The sequence below is a fragment of the Eptatretus burgeri genome, chromosome 2 (assembly GCF_056783735.1).
Source record: "Eptatretus burgeri isolate ZD-2024b chromosome 2, Ebu_testis_v1, whole genome shotgun sequence".
NCBI lineage: Eukaryota > Metazoa > Chordata > Myxini > Myxiniformes > Myxinidae > Eptatretus > Eptatretus burgeri.
In genome coordinates, this window is record NC_140962.1 from 129,657,690 (window position 1) to 129,672,383 (window position 14,694).

General features: G+C 42.9%; 2 protein-coding genes across 3 annotated transcripts in view; both read right to left on the bottom strand.

The window, feature by feature from the left end:
- Nucleotides 1-14,694, bottom strand: part of UROS (uroporphyrinogen III synthase) — a 33,658-nt gene that overhangs the window by 18,175 nt on the left and 789 nt on the right. The window contains exons 2-5 of one of the 2 annotated variants that reach the window (XM_085871204.1): nucleotides 7,172-7,223; nucleotides 5,119-5,206; nucleotides 3,793-3,876; nucleotides 3,243-3,339 (exon numbers count right to left, since the gene is read on the bottom strand). In XM_085871204.1, coding sequence (XP_085727330.1) covers nucleotides 3,243-3,339; nucleotides 3,793-3,876; nucleotides 5,119-5,206; nucleotides 7,172-7,223 — 321 coding nt within the window. The remainder of the gene's footprint in view (nucleotides 1-3,242; nucleotides 3,340-3,792; nucleotides 3,877-5,118; nucleotides 5,207-7,171; nucleotides 7,224-14,694) is intronic. The other variant, XM_085871205.1, reaches the window with a different exon arrangement.
- Nucleotides 7,231-14,405, bottom strand: LOC147033109 (uncharacterized). Its single transcript, XM_085871206.1, has 3 exons — nucleotides 12,695-14,405; nucleotides 12,558-12,590; nucleotides 7,231-11,459 (listed from the first exon to the last, which is right to left on the bottom strand). The coding sequence occupies exons 1-3, from the start codon at nucleotides 12,779-12,781 to the stop codon at nucleotides 11,103-11,105; spliced, it is 477 nt and encodes a 158-aa protein (XP_085727332.1). The 5' UTR covers nucleotides 12,782-14,405; the 3' UTR covers nucleotides 7,231-11,102.

Here is a 14,694-nt window from a genome sequence, read left to right on the forward strand (position 1 = left end):
TCATCTGCGGGCTGTGTTTGCCTGCTGCCTTTGCCATGCCATGCCCACTGCCCACGTTCACCAGCCCCGTTCAATTTTTGCTTTGCCTCCCCCCTGTTCGTTTCCATGTGCGCCAGGATCAGAAAGCAACAGTTTGCAAGCTGCAAGAACTGCCCTGTTGGCAGCTACAACACGGGCCTGCAGTGGCGGCCCGTGCACCGTGTTTGCGTCCATCCATTCATGCATCCATTCGTTGTGTTCATTGTGTGTGCCACTTGAGCTGGCACGGAGACTGCGTTTGTGCAGCCCATGCACCGTTGTGGTTCACTGCGTTCAGTTCAAAAGGGAAGGCCTTGGACTGCGTGTGAGCAGCCAGCCACGTTCCCTGTCACCTGCATTGTTTGAGCCAGAGACTGCATGTGGGCAGCCTGGCTCCCTGCTAACTGCTTTTCTTTGCAGAGTTCAATGATCCTGGGCCATGGTTTAGTGTAAAATTTGTATGTTAAGGTTAAGATGTACTGTAAATATGAGTGCGCCCCCGGCATGTATGTCTTAGCGCCGGCAATTTTATTTAAGTCGTCCGTGTGAGTGAGTTTGTTTAGGTAGTTACGCAGCCCTCAGGTTATTTATTTTGGGGACACGAATACCATGAATGTCGCACTCAGGGATCCGTAGGTAAAATGTACTAGGGGAAAACTACACATGATGGCACACGAAAATTTGACGACTCGGGACGAGTCTGTAAAAAGGGGAGGGGGTAGTGTTGTGGTTACCAAATTCGCAAACCACCATTCAGGTCCCTTAGGTGAGGTATCTCGGTAAGTACATGTGTAGTTAGGTCCAAACCCGTTGTCTAGTGGGAATACATGTCATTTATGCGAGCTGCGACTCTTCAGGATAGCCGTTTTTCTTTTACTATCTTTATTTTGGACCAACCGCCATGATTACCACCACAACCACAACATCAACCACCAACCACAACGCCGCTTCACCACAACCGCCACGACCTTCACGTCACACCTCGCAACCGTAGCATCGCCACCGTTCTTGCCCCGCTGTGGGTACCGGTGTTGGACTCGTGCAGAGCGCGCGTCGAACAGCGTGTACAAAATCACGGATTTTGTGCTTCAAAAACGGATCAAAAACGACACACACCCACTTTTTGCCGTCCAATCGGTGAGCGAGGGGCGATTTGGCCCCGCCTCCAGGACGATCGATATATGCAAATTTGTGGATCAAAAAGCCTTCACGCCCACTTTTTCTCGGGCCAATGGGGAGCGAGGTGAAAGGTCAAAGGGAGGGGGTCAAAGGCGAAGCTACGGGGGATAAAAGGACCGTGTTCGTCAGTCAGAGCCGTGTGGAAGTCTGGAGCCCGAAGCCTGCAGTAGCTGGAGAAGCTGAAGAGAGTCGAACGAGGAGAGCCCAAAGAAGAGTCCAGGGTGGAGAGTCCAGAGGCGGAGAGGCGGCAGCGGCGAAGGCAGACGAGGGGTGCTCGCGACGGTGCCGGGAGCTGCACGCCCGAGGAAGGCCGGCAGCGCGACCTGGCCGAGGTGGAGACGCACACCAGGGATAATAAAGATCCTCTATACCCCGAGCATCAGCAACCCCCTCCTGTTTCCCCCCCGCGCTGAGATAGTGCGACCAAGGGGGCCCCTTTCCCACCCCCTGCCAGACACTGTCCGCGAGGCCCGCGGAGTGAGGCGCCATCGCCGCTCCGCGTCTCATCACCAGACGGGTAGGCGCGACCCGGTCTCGGCCTCAGGCCCGCCTCATTCTTGGGGGTATTCTTTCCTTGGTTTTGGGTATGTGTTGTCGGCGCCGTCTGTGAAGTAGAATTGTATAAGTGTTGCCGTGTGCTCGGTAGTCGGTATTAGCTCTGCATTGTGTTTTCGCTTTTATATTTGCTTTTTGTGTAAATGGAATTGTGTTTTTTCTGTGTGCTTTTGGTGGAATTGAATATGTGTGCTTCCCGTGTGCCGCGAATAAATGTGCTTCATGATTGAACTGTTCTCCCGCTTCGCTTCGTCTTTTTCTCCCATTGAATCCTCATCTTGCTTCACGTAAAGGGTTGGTAGTGGGCTGAATACGCCCGATAATTAATCGAACCGTCGAGGTCGACGATAACACCGCTCGGTTATTCTGATAGTACGGAACGGGTCGCTTAAGTGGCCCGTGTCCGAAGTCGACCTGCGGCGAGGTGCGATCACCCGGTCTACCCTCCGCGTGGGTACTTAGGTAGGTCGAATTTGGCGAGCAACCCTATCCCACGCGGGGGCTGATTGGCTCGATCGCGGTGAGACCGAAAGGTCCACCCGTGACTGGTTCCCGGCGTTAGTCCGAGAGGGTCACGACTGGATTGTCCGTCCGGTGGGCGACGTGCCGCGATTAGAGTTACGTGGCCGTCAGCACGCCGGCGGGCGCGAATACCGCAACAATATATATATATATATATATATATATATATATATATATATATATCTATATATATATATATATATATATCTATATATATATATATATATATATATATATATATATATATATATATATATATATATATATATATATATATATATATATATCTATATATATATATATATATATATATATATATATATATATATATATATATATATATATATATATATATATCTATATAAATATATATATATATATATATATATATATATATATATATATATATATATATATATATATAAATAGATAATATATCGGGCGTATAAAAAATAGTGAGCTCGATAAAAACATTAGAAAGGAAAAAATGACTTGTATCAAAAACTTTAACATTTTCACACTCACGCTCACGCCGGGGGTATCGCGATAGCTCTCTGTTCTTCGAACAGGCGAGCTAAAAACGTCAAGGGATGTGAATACTTTCTGAAGGCATTGTATTCAACACATTTTGGTGCTGTGTTGTGAAGGATAAACTATGAATAAAAACTGACCGAAGGGATTAACTTGGAGGATTATCGGGAAAAGAAAGATGAGTTTTTGGGACACCTTGAAAAGGGAAGAGGAGTTTGCGAGTCGTTCAAAGGATTGAGTGTCTGATATAATCAAAGAATGTAAGAATGTTTTCATTCGAAGTAAGGAAGAATTTTCGTTCTGTCTAATAATGCATGTGCAATTTAATCCGAAACACTTCCTTTCTTGCTTTACAGGTGATTATGTGGGTTGAGTTACAGAGTATAAATTTGGTTTGGTGGGAGAACCAAACACTGCTCGAAGGGAAATGATCTTACCATTTGTGACAGCGTGTTGCCGTAAACTTTGTTTGACTGCCTGCACCGCACGGGGACTTGTAAACACAATGGATGCAAATTTCTCTGGAGTATATACCTGTGAAGAAAGTGGTAATAGTTCTGAGAATTTGAGTGAAGGAGTAAGTACTGGATGTATATATATATATTATATATATATATATATATATATATATATATATATATATATATATATATATATATATATATATATATATGAGTTAAAAGAATGCAATTTTGTAACATCGAGAGGGTGGACAGTCATTCATTTTTGTACCATGCTCTACAGAGCGCCGGTCCTGCCGAAGCATGCAGGGTGGACATTGAGAAGCAATAAGGGATGGCTGAAGAATCGAAAAAAATATGATGCATGAATATGGAGGAAAAAAATTAAAATGAATAATTTAGAAATGGGGAAAATAGGATGTGAAGTTGAAAGAAAGAGAACAGGGAAATGATCGAATAAGGATAAAACAGGAATCATGGGAAGAGAGATGTGGAGGTATCCAACCAAATTTTCATTCATCACCACCTTCGTCCTCAGTGATTCAAGGTTGATGAAGCTGAATTCCAATGCCGGTACGACTGTGGCCTCCATTCCCATCGTACCAAACTCCTGAGAATACAGAGAAAGGGGTCATCTATTTATTGCGTATGCAAACATGACTACATTTTAAAGAAATCCCTCCCCTATTCGTATCAGCTATTCTCAGTCGGAACATGTCGGTCCAAAACTCTTTTTTATGCACAATAGATGGATGGCACCAAAGTCGAGCTGTACTGCATCAGAACTGCCACAGCACTTTATGGGTACATACCAAATTGCTGAAGAAAGATGGAAAATTGAAGAACTGGAGAGAATGAGATGAACATAGTCAAGAGTGGAGAGAGAAGAAACAAGGAATGAGACCCTCCAAAGTGTTGGGATCACATGGTTGCTTGACAGACTTGTCAATGATGGGGGTCGTTCTGGGCTGGCATGATTATTGTTACACTATAATAAATAGAATGGCACTCAATGGAGCACATACCTGTGCCAGGCTGAACAGTTGATGTGTTGTCTTCAATCTGAATACGGACCTCAACCAAAATCTATTTGACTTGTCAATGTCACCTGCTCAACTCGTCCACCAAATTTTGTCATAATCCATACACAACTTTTTGAAATATCATGCGGTATATTGTTTTTGGCCCCATCTCTCAATGGTGAAGAATCACTTTGAAAATTGAAAAATTCTCAGATCCGGATCTGGATCTTCACCAAAATCGAATCAATTCGTCCTTGTCACACACCCAACCTGTCCACCAAGTTTTGTCCGAATTTTTCACCTCCACCAAGTTTTGTCCAAATCCATACATAACTTTTTGAGATATTGTGATTTTATATATATATATATATATATATATATATATATATATATATATATATATATATATATATATATATATATATATATATATATATATATATATATATATATATATATATATATATATATATATCGTTTTGAGTCGTTTTGAGTCCAATCACTCAATGGTGAAGAATCACTTGATAAATTCTCAGATCCGGATCTTCACCAAAATCTCATAAATTATTCCTCATCACACACCCAACCTGTTCAAATTTCGTCCGAATCTGTCCATAACGTTTTGAGATATCCTACTCACAGACAGACAAACAAACAGGACAGGGGTGAAAATATAACCTCCGCCCACCTTTGCCGGCGGAGGTAATGAGGGGTTAAAAAAAAAGCATTAAATATAATGACTGCCCAACATTAAATCAACTTTTCACAAAGTAATTTGCAGGTTCCCTGTGCACACAATTTGAAGCGACTTCGGAAAATGCTCAACATACAGTGAGATATGGATCAGGCCTGTTTTCTGTCTCCCTCGCCTCCTTCAGCAGAAGAACCCGTGTAGTAGCGGCGGATTGCTTGTGTTGTCTTATGCAGGAACGTGATGAGGAAACATTGGAACAAGGATGAGATAGACAGTTAGAGGGAGTGTGAGAAAGTCAGCATACCAACAGAGCGGGCATGGGTGCAGGTGTGGCACTCAGCGTTAACTCCCCATGCCCATCAAAAGCAAAGTTGAAAGATGGCAAAGGTTCCACCAGGAATGACCTAATATCAAATTTATAGTTAAACATTTTCTTCTGTTTTGACCCAGGTGACCCTAATTCCCTACCCCTGCAGCATGAACCCGGGGGAGTGGGGGGGGGGGTCAAATCCCCAAAAATCTTACCTCTTTCATGCATCCTATAATGTATGATTGCATATTCAAAGTTTAATTGTAAAATGTTTTGAACCACCCCCAAATAAGTATTTGTTCTCTTCTCCGAAACCATACATTGTTTGGATGAAACTTCACCACAACCTTCCTCACCCATGATATAACAAAGTTTATCGACCGCATCAAAATCTGTGCTCATTAAAGGGGTCTATGGAAAGGTTTTGAACCCCCAAAATAGGCATTTGCTCTCTTCTCTGAAACTACACAAACAACTTCGATGAAACTTGACCACAACTTCCATCACCCATGATGCACCAAATTTTATTGTCTGTATAAGAATCTGCGTTCATCAACGGGGTTTACGGGGGGGGGGGTGGATGGGAGGGTTTGACCCTCCAAGTCTTGGGGATACTCGGTGTACACGAATAATAATTAATTAATCGGTCACATTGCCTGGCAGCCATATTGGTTTGAATGAAATTATTTTTTTCTTTTTTTTTTTAAAAAACACAACTAAACTTTCTCTTGAACCACTTCAATCAATCAATGTGAAACATCACAGTTATGATCCGGTAGACATGTGGAATATATGTTTTAAATTTCAACCTGATTGGACGCATGGGTCTGGCAGACAGAATTATTTAATATTTAAATCTGGGTTCAGGGATTTAAATCAAACTTGGTACACGAACGTATGATGATGTAATGATGTGGGCGGCGGCATACTCGTGACGTCGAAGGTTGTCGTTCTAGTTCTTCTTAAATTTGTGAACCACGTTGCTTATCTGTCATGCCTGAGATCTATCTGTATGATCAAGACACACTCGGTGATGCAGAAAGTCTTGTTTTCATATTTTGCTAAAAGTGTCTTGTTTCACCTCACATTTTCCAACGAGCGTCTCACATTTTGGAGCCAAAACCTCATACATGTACTTGTAAGCTCGGTGGTGTAATAAGGAAAGAAAACTTCAACCAAGCACGATTAGATGTACTCCTAAGATGGAGCTCAGAATTATCTAGAATTTCATATGGAAAGATACTTTGAGAAAATGATCAATTAAATGTTCTGTTGCATAAGTGTGCAGTAGTTAGTTGACAATGTATGTACGTATCGTACTCTTCTTCAGTTGTCCCAATTACTCTTCGATACCTTCAGTTGTCTTCAGTTATTCAGAATGTGTAATTTGTTTACGGCGGAGGTGATAATTCAGGTACTCTCTGCGAAATGTTGTGGAATCCTTATCTTCCACCAGCGAGCCAGTGCACACCGATGGGTCCTCTGGCTTCACGCCCTTCCTGACCAACGGCACGCACATCGATTCATCGCCTCGCCCTCAAAACACCAGGATTACAGTTTAGAACCGGGTCGAGATTTTAACCCAAGCTTGACAGCTCTCAGGTAACTGTGCATACCTGTAGGTCATCCTACCGGCTCTAGACTATGTGTGTATGTACACACTCACACACACACATACATACACACACACACACGTGGATACTTTCGATCTGGGAGGGCACCGTTCCACCTTCTGAAATCCACATATGCGATGGCAACCAACAACACATACACACCTTTTGCAATGTACAATTATAAAATCATGCGGAGTGGAATCTGTTGAAAATCCAAAGCGAAAACAAAGAGAGAAATGGACAGACAGCAAGTGAAAAATACTCACGGCTCCATGCTGCCCCGAATGGAAATGTCTCTTCTTGCACAACTTTGAGATCCTGAGTGAGATGGGGAGAGATCTGCTTTCAGATTTTGGGGTAGGAATGGAGAAATTATTAACTCTCGTTTTGCTGAGCTTGTCCACCATAAATGCACAAATAATGTACATAACTTGTTTAAGAAAAAAAAAACTACACACACACACACAAAATGAAAAACAACATTGCACATGGCAAAAGTATGAGGGGAAGTGAAAAAGTTGTTTTCCCTTTTCAAAACTTCTCAGAACTAAAAACACAAGTGGTATGAAGAAACTTGTGAAAAAAGTGCGACCCTGGTTGGAAAACATGAAGTTCCAGAAAAATGCTTTTTCACTGCATCAACCTCTGGAGAATTGATGTCATCTGCGGGGAAGTGCTGTGCTGTTTATGTGGTGTGCTCCCATATAATAATGTCAATATTGGCATCCGTGGTACTACTCTATTGTGGCAATGGCATACATGTAGCATACATTGCATGAATGTTGTGTTGTGTCTGTGTACAATTTCCCCATTGACTATGTGGACAATGGCCCTGACGTGTAATTGCTCATGTAGTATAATTCTCCACGTGGACACGATACATGCCATTGTTGGAATCACAAACGAAACTGGAGCAAAGTCGATAGCACGCCATCACAAATCCCCACACTTCCAACTGAAAGCAAAGTCGAAAGGTAGCGAAACGTTCCACCAGGAATGACCAAATATCAAATTCTGAGTTCAAAAAATATTTCCAGTTTCACCCCTGTGACTCCAAAGCCACGTTGCCTCGTTAACGATGGCCATCCTACCATCGTTCGTGCATATACTTTGATATCGTTTTCTATATTCGGAGGTGTACGAGCTGTTCGGGTTAGAGTTAGTCTGTCTCTGGTTAATGACCGTCTGTGAGGTTTGACGGGTGACCTCAAGGTCATTAAACAATTAGTTTCACGGAGAGAATTCCACACTCTCTGCCAATTGCTGCCTGGTGAACATGCTTAAGAATGTCTGAAGCATTTGTTCTGTGAAAGGAGCTACCGTTTGGACTCTGAGGCTTTGGAAGAGCGTGAGAATGAAGGCAAGGACCTCATCCATGATATCAGGTTGGGTGATGAAGGCTAAGAGGAGCATAAGTGTGGTGTGCACTGTGCACCACACCTTCAATGGCACGATAGCAGATCTGCTTTGGCCATTGAGCCTCGTTGGCCACACTCTACCAGGTCTCGAAGCAAGGCCAGCGTCCGAAGCACCGCCGGCTTGGCTTGGTCGAGTTGGGTAGTACAGGCACACAAGGTTTGGTAGCAAGACATCAGAGTACATGCTAATGTATCGTAGTTGTGCGAGCGAGAGTCCCACTGTTCACCCTCAGAAACACCAGGCCATGGCAGCAGCAAGAACAACATGTCATCCCTGGCCTTGTGAAATGGTTTCTGCATCTCGGGCAGAGTGGAAAGGAACTCGTGGGTGCACACACGTCACCAAGGAGACCAAAAGATGAGCCGTGGACAGCTGTATCTTCTATGGGATCGCTGGCTTCGTTATGACATCATAATCGCATACGTCGAAGGCTTTATCTGATCAGTATAAAACATTTTGAGGGTTACCCCAGGCTAAATTGTGTGGGGGGGGAAATTGACCACATCATCAGTCACATGGTTGAGCAGCCATATTTTTTTTAAACATAAAACCCTTCAAAAACATTCTTCTCCGAAATGGCTGAAGAAATCGAAGGGAAACTTTACAGGTATGATTGCCAATACATGCGGAACAAAAAGTTCTCCACCTATGACGTCATAGGTCACATGGTTTGGCAGCCATATTGGATTTACCCTCAAATCTTTAAAAAAAATATCTTCAAAATGGCTGGATAGATCGAAGGGAAACACCACACGGGTATTGACCAAGCCATGGAGATACCAGGGTGTTCACAAATAACGTCCCATGGACTGGCAGCCATATTGGATTGAATGGAAATTTAAAAAAGATTGTTCTCTTGAACGTTTCATCAATCGACATGAAACGTCACAATTATGATCGAGCAGTCACGGGGAATATATGTTTTTAATTTCAACCTGACCGGACCGCATGGTTTGGCAGCCAGAATTATTTTATATTTTGAATCTGGGTTCAGGGATTTAAATAAACCTTGGTGCAAGTATGTATAATGATGCAATAATGTGTGCGGAGGCATATCTGGCGACATCGCAACGTCAAAGAGTGCCCTTCTAATTTTCATATGTATTAAGATGTACATAACCGAAGATGTGGGATCACCCGATATTCCTCAAACCACAGCTAATGTTGACAGCAGTGTTCAACATGGAACTGATTTGGACCATTCAGTTTGTTCCCATGGTGGATACTTGATGACTCCCTAATTACCAGAATAATTTGTAATGGGAGATGTTTCTTCTCTCGTAAGAAGGGGAATGGTATCCCAAGTATCAGATAATCCAATCATTCTGTTTGAATTTGGCACTCAGTCTGTGTTTTCAAGACTCAAGAACATGCTTCTTGACCGTGAGAAATTCTCCAGGGTATATAATAATAGGCATCACACGTGTTGGAGGAGAAAGCTTTTGTTATGAGTGATTCACGTTGTCGAGATGATGAAGGGAAATGTTCAACTGATGGAAAAACTAATTCTGATCAAAGTCACTTCCATATCAAATCTTGTTCAATACCTCAGAGACATTGCTTTGTTTTGATCATGACGTCATTCGTTACATTATATACAATGTCTGCTTTTCATTCGATCGGATTTTTCTTACGAGACAATAACTAAAATGAATGTTGAGTTTGGAGTAAAAGTATTTTCATTAGAGCACAGTACTTCTTTTGAAGTGTATTAGAGTTCTTTGTCTATACAGTATTTAAAATAGTATTTAGAATTTAAGACAAAAAGAAACACCCACAAAAAATGTCCGCCCGTCGCTCTGATCAGAGAAATGATATTTTTCAGTGCAATATAAATTTTGGCACCTCCTCCCCCCCCCCACCACCAACCTAAAATCATGGTAATGCACCTGGTCACACTGGATTATCACCATGGTAACTTGGAGAGGGACCGGTGTATTTAGTTGGGAGGCTTCAGAAACACAGCAAATTTATGGGGTCCAGCTCATGAGCTCCAACGTTGTGGTTCATGTGCACCTCAACAGCAATTGAAAAAAAAAATTCCTCTTCAATTCACATTCTCGTAAAGTGCATTCCTGACAGTTTTTGCATTAGTGAGCATCCCCGAGACGGTTTGCTTTTCAGCACGCAAAGTTTCGTGGAACTCGTACAAAGGTCTTGTGACCTCCATCGCGACTTGTAATCCCAGATGTGTCACCCCCGAGCTGCATTTCTCATCGAGGAATCAATATTTTGCTTTCTCAAACAATCACAGGTTTCTCGCCATATATATCACCTATTTGTTACCTCCACCACCAAAGGTGAAGGAGATTATGTTTTCACCCCTCTCCGTTTGTCTGCCTGGTTGTTTGTTTGTTTGTCTGGGTGCAGGATATCTCAAAAAGTTGTGGGCGGATTCGGACGAAACCTGGTGGACACGTTGGGTGTGTGGCAAGGAAGAATCGATTCGATTTTGGTGAAGATTTTTGAGAGATCGGGCAAAACTAATCTATACAGTCGTGGCCAAAAATATTGGCACCCTTGCACTTTTTTCAAATAATGTATCATTTCTACCAGAAAATTGTTGGAATTAAAAAATATTTTGGTATTTACATATGTATTTCTTTGGTTTGCTGTGGAACCAAACAAACAAACAAAAAAAAAGCTGAAAAATATTCCCAAATCTTAGCTTATGTCACACAAATCCTAAAATGTCCCGGACAGTATTATTTGCACCTTTTATAAGTTGTTAGAAATAATTACATTTCTAGCAGATGGTTCTTTACTTTGGAATTGAACTCACCTGTGGTGGGTTGCCGGTGCCTGCAATGTAAGAATCACTAATTCAACCAGTTTGAATGGAGAAAAGGAGTCATTCTGCTGTTTTGTATCACTGTGTGTACCACAATGAGCATGGGGAAAAGAATGAAAACCAGAGAATTGTCTGAGGAGGTCAGACACAAGATTGTAGCCAAACATGGACAATCTCAAGGCTGCAAGTTCATCTCCAGAGACCTTGATGTTCCTGTGTCCACCGTACGCAATGTTATCAGGAAGTTTAAGGCCCATGGCACTGTAACCAACTTCCCTCGATGTGGCCGCAAAGGAAGACTTGATTGAAGATGGCTCGAATGGTGGAGAAAGCACCTCGATCAACTGCCAAACAGATTCAAGCTGACCTTCAGATACAAGGTGCTGCAGTTTCAACTCGCACCATCCATTGCCAACTCAATGAAAGGGAGTTCTATGGTAGGAGACATAGGAGGACCCCACTGCAAAGAGAGAGAGAGAGAGAGAGAGAGAGAGACGGAGAGAGAGAGACGGAGAGAGAGAGAGAGAGAGAGAGAGAGAGAGAGAGAGAGAGACGGAGAGAGAGAGAGACGGAGAGAGAGAGAGAGAGAGACGGAGAGAGAGAGAGACGGAGAGAGAGAGAGAGAGAGAGACGGAGAGAGAGAGAGAGAGACGGAGAGAGAGAGACGGGGAGAGAGAGAGACGGAGAGAGAGAGAGACGGGGAGAGAGAGAGAGAGAGAGAGAGAGACGGGGAGAGAGAGAGACGGGAGAGAGAGAGAGACGGGGAGAGAGAGAGACGGGGAGAGAGAGAGACGGAGAGAGAGAGAGAGAGACGGAGAGAGAGAGAGAGACGGAGAGAGAGAGAGAGAGAGAGAGAGAGAGAGAGAGACGGGGAGAGAGAGAGAGAGACGGGAGAGAGAGAGAGAGAGAGACGGGAGAGAGAGAGAGAGAGAGAGAGAGAGAGAGAGAGAGAGAGAGAGAGAGAGAGAGAGAGAGAGAGAGAGAGAGAGAGAGAGAGACGGGGAGAGAGAGAGAGAGAGAGAGAGAGAGAGAGAGAGAGAGAGAGAGAGAGAGAGAGAGAGAGAGAGAGAGAGAGAGAGAGAGAGAGAGAGTGAGAGTGAGAGTGAGAGAGAGAGTGAGAGAGAGAGTGAGAGTGGGGCTGAGAGAGAGAGGGGGTGTGAGAGTGAGAGAGAGAGTGAGAGAGAGAGTGACAGAGAGAGTGAGAGAGAGAGTGAGAGACAGAGTGAGAGAGAGAGAGAGAGAGAGAGAGAGAGTGAGAGTGAGAGTGAGAGAGAGAGACAGTGAGGGACTGAGAGAGAGAGTGAGACAGAGAGTGAGAGAGTGAGAGTGAGAGTGAGAGTGAGAGTGAGAGTGAGAGTGAGAGTGAGAGAGAGAGAGAGAGAGAGAGAGAGAGAGAGAGAGAGAGACATAAGAAAGCCTGACTGGAGTTTGCCAAAACACACCTGCACAAGCCAAAATCCTTCTGCGAGAACGTCCTGTGGAGAGATGAGACCAAATTAGAGCTTTTTGGTGAAGAACATCATCTCTATGTTTGCAGAAAACAACATGAAGCCTTCAAAGAAAAGAACACTTTCCTTACAGTCAAATATGGAGAAGGTTCAGTGAAGTTTTGGGATTGCTGTGCTGCCTCTGGCACTGGGTACCTTGAATGTGTGCACGGCATCATGAAATCAGGAGATTACCAAGGTATTTTGGAGTGCAATGTTCAACCTAGTGTCAGAAAGCTGGTTCTCCGTCGAAAGTCGAAAGTCGTGGGTCTTGCATCATGATAATGACCCCCAAACACACTTCAAAAAGCACCTAGGAATGGTTCAAGACAAAACGTTGAACTGTTCTGAAGTGGCCAGCAATGAGTCCAGATCTAAATCCCATTGAACACCTGTGGGGAGATCTGAAAACACAGCAGGTGAGAGAAGGCACCCTTCAAATCTGGGAGAACTGGAGCAGTGTGCACAAGAAGAGTGGGTGAACCTGCCAGTCGAGAGGTGTCGGAAGCTCACTCATTGCTGTAGGAAGCGCTTGACTGAAGTCATGTTGTCTGAAGGTTGCGATACCAAATATTAAGTCGAGGGTGTCATTAATTTTGTCAATGACATTTCTTTTTATTTTCTCATTTAAAAGGATATATCAAGTTCTGAATAAAAAAACAAAGGTTCTTTAATATTAACACTTAAATAAAGAATTGTGGAGACAAAATACTTTCGTCAATTTCAACTTATTTTTTAAAGAAAATCGAGTTATTTGAAAAAAAAAAACGTGCAACATGCAACAAGGGTGCCAATATTTTTGGCCAGGACTGTAGCACGAATTCTCAAAAGGTTGTGGACGGATTCGGACGAAACTTGGTGGACAGGTTGGGTGTGTGACCACGACAAATTGATTTGATTTTGGTGGCGATCTGAATCCGGATCTGGATACGAGAATTATTTAATTTTCAAGTGATTCTTCACCATTGAGACATTGGGCCAAAAACGATATAGTAGTGTATAGCATGATATTTCAAAAATGCATTGGGACGATATGTTCTCGTGGATCAGGCATTACGTGGAGGAGGTATGAACTCCACCGAGTGCCCTTAATTATCTTTGTGGTAATTCGGGAAACGGTTTTTGTGGTTTTCTCCTGTTAATTTTTCGCCATCGGGACAAAAATAATTGTTGGGCCGTCCGCATCCGCTTAGAACTCAGACTCCACCTCCTCTTACGTACACTAAACATTATGAAAACTACTTTTCAAAAATGTTAAATGTGTTTATTGGTGTTCTCCATATTTTGATATCGGTTTGTTGAAAATTTTATGACAAAAGCTCAAATGATAAAGTGGAAAGTATCTCAAAACAAGCCTGTGTACCTGGCTGTGTACGCCGGACGGGCTATAAATATGGCCCATGTATTTACTGTGTCGGCAAAAATATTGGAGTGGGGGGGGATACTGCCTTTGGTGTCCCCCCCCCACCCCCTCCCGTCATAAATATTGGGGGGGGACCTGGTATTGGCTTAGTGGTGGGCTTTGGATCCCAGAATCCTGAGTTCAAATCCCATTCTGCTGTTGAATTAATACCAGGTGGGGTTGACTCTGCCTGTCATCCTGAGGTCAGCAAAATGAGTGCCACCCTGTGTCGGAGTGGCGACCCGTCCAGGAGTGTGCGCAATAGCCAAGGAGAGTGCTTCGGCAGCTCCAACGTTCTGCACAGAGTATGGTCCCAATGGATGGATGGACCAGCACCCTGAATACCTGGTTCGGAGGTACAGTTACATGCCGAAAGTATTGTTCATCACACCTGTGCTCAAAACCCGTGGGACATGCGACATCAGACCAAGGAAATGTATATATATATATATATATATATATATATATATATATATATATATATATATATATATATATATATATATACACATATAAATCGAAATTTATAAACCCATAGCGATTTTAATACAGTTATACGTTAAAAAGTGAGCAGGACGTCAAAGCAGCACATCGGCCGAATGAGGAGTGAAATTTATATTTATGTATGTATATATATATATATATATATATATATATATATATATATATATATATATATATATATATATA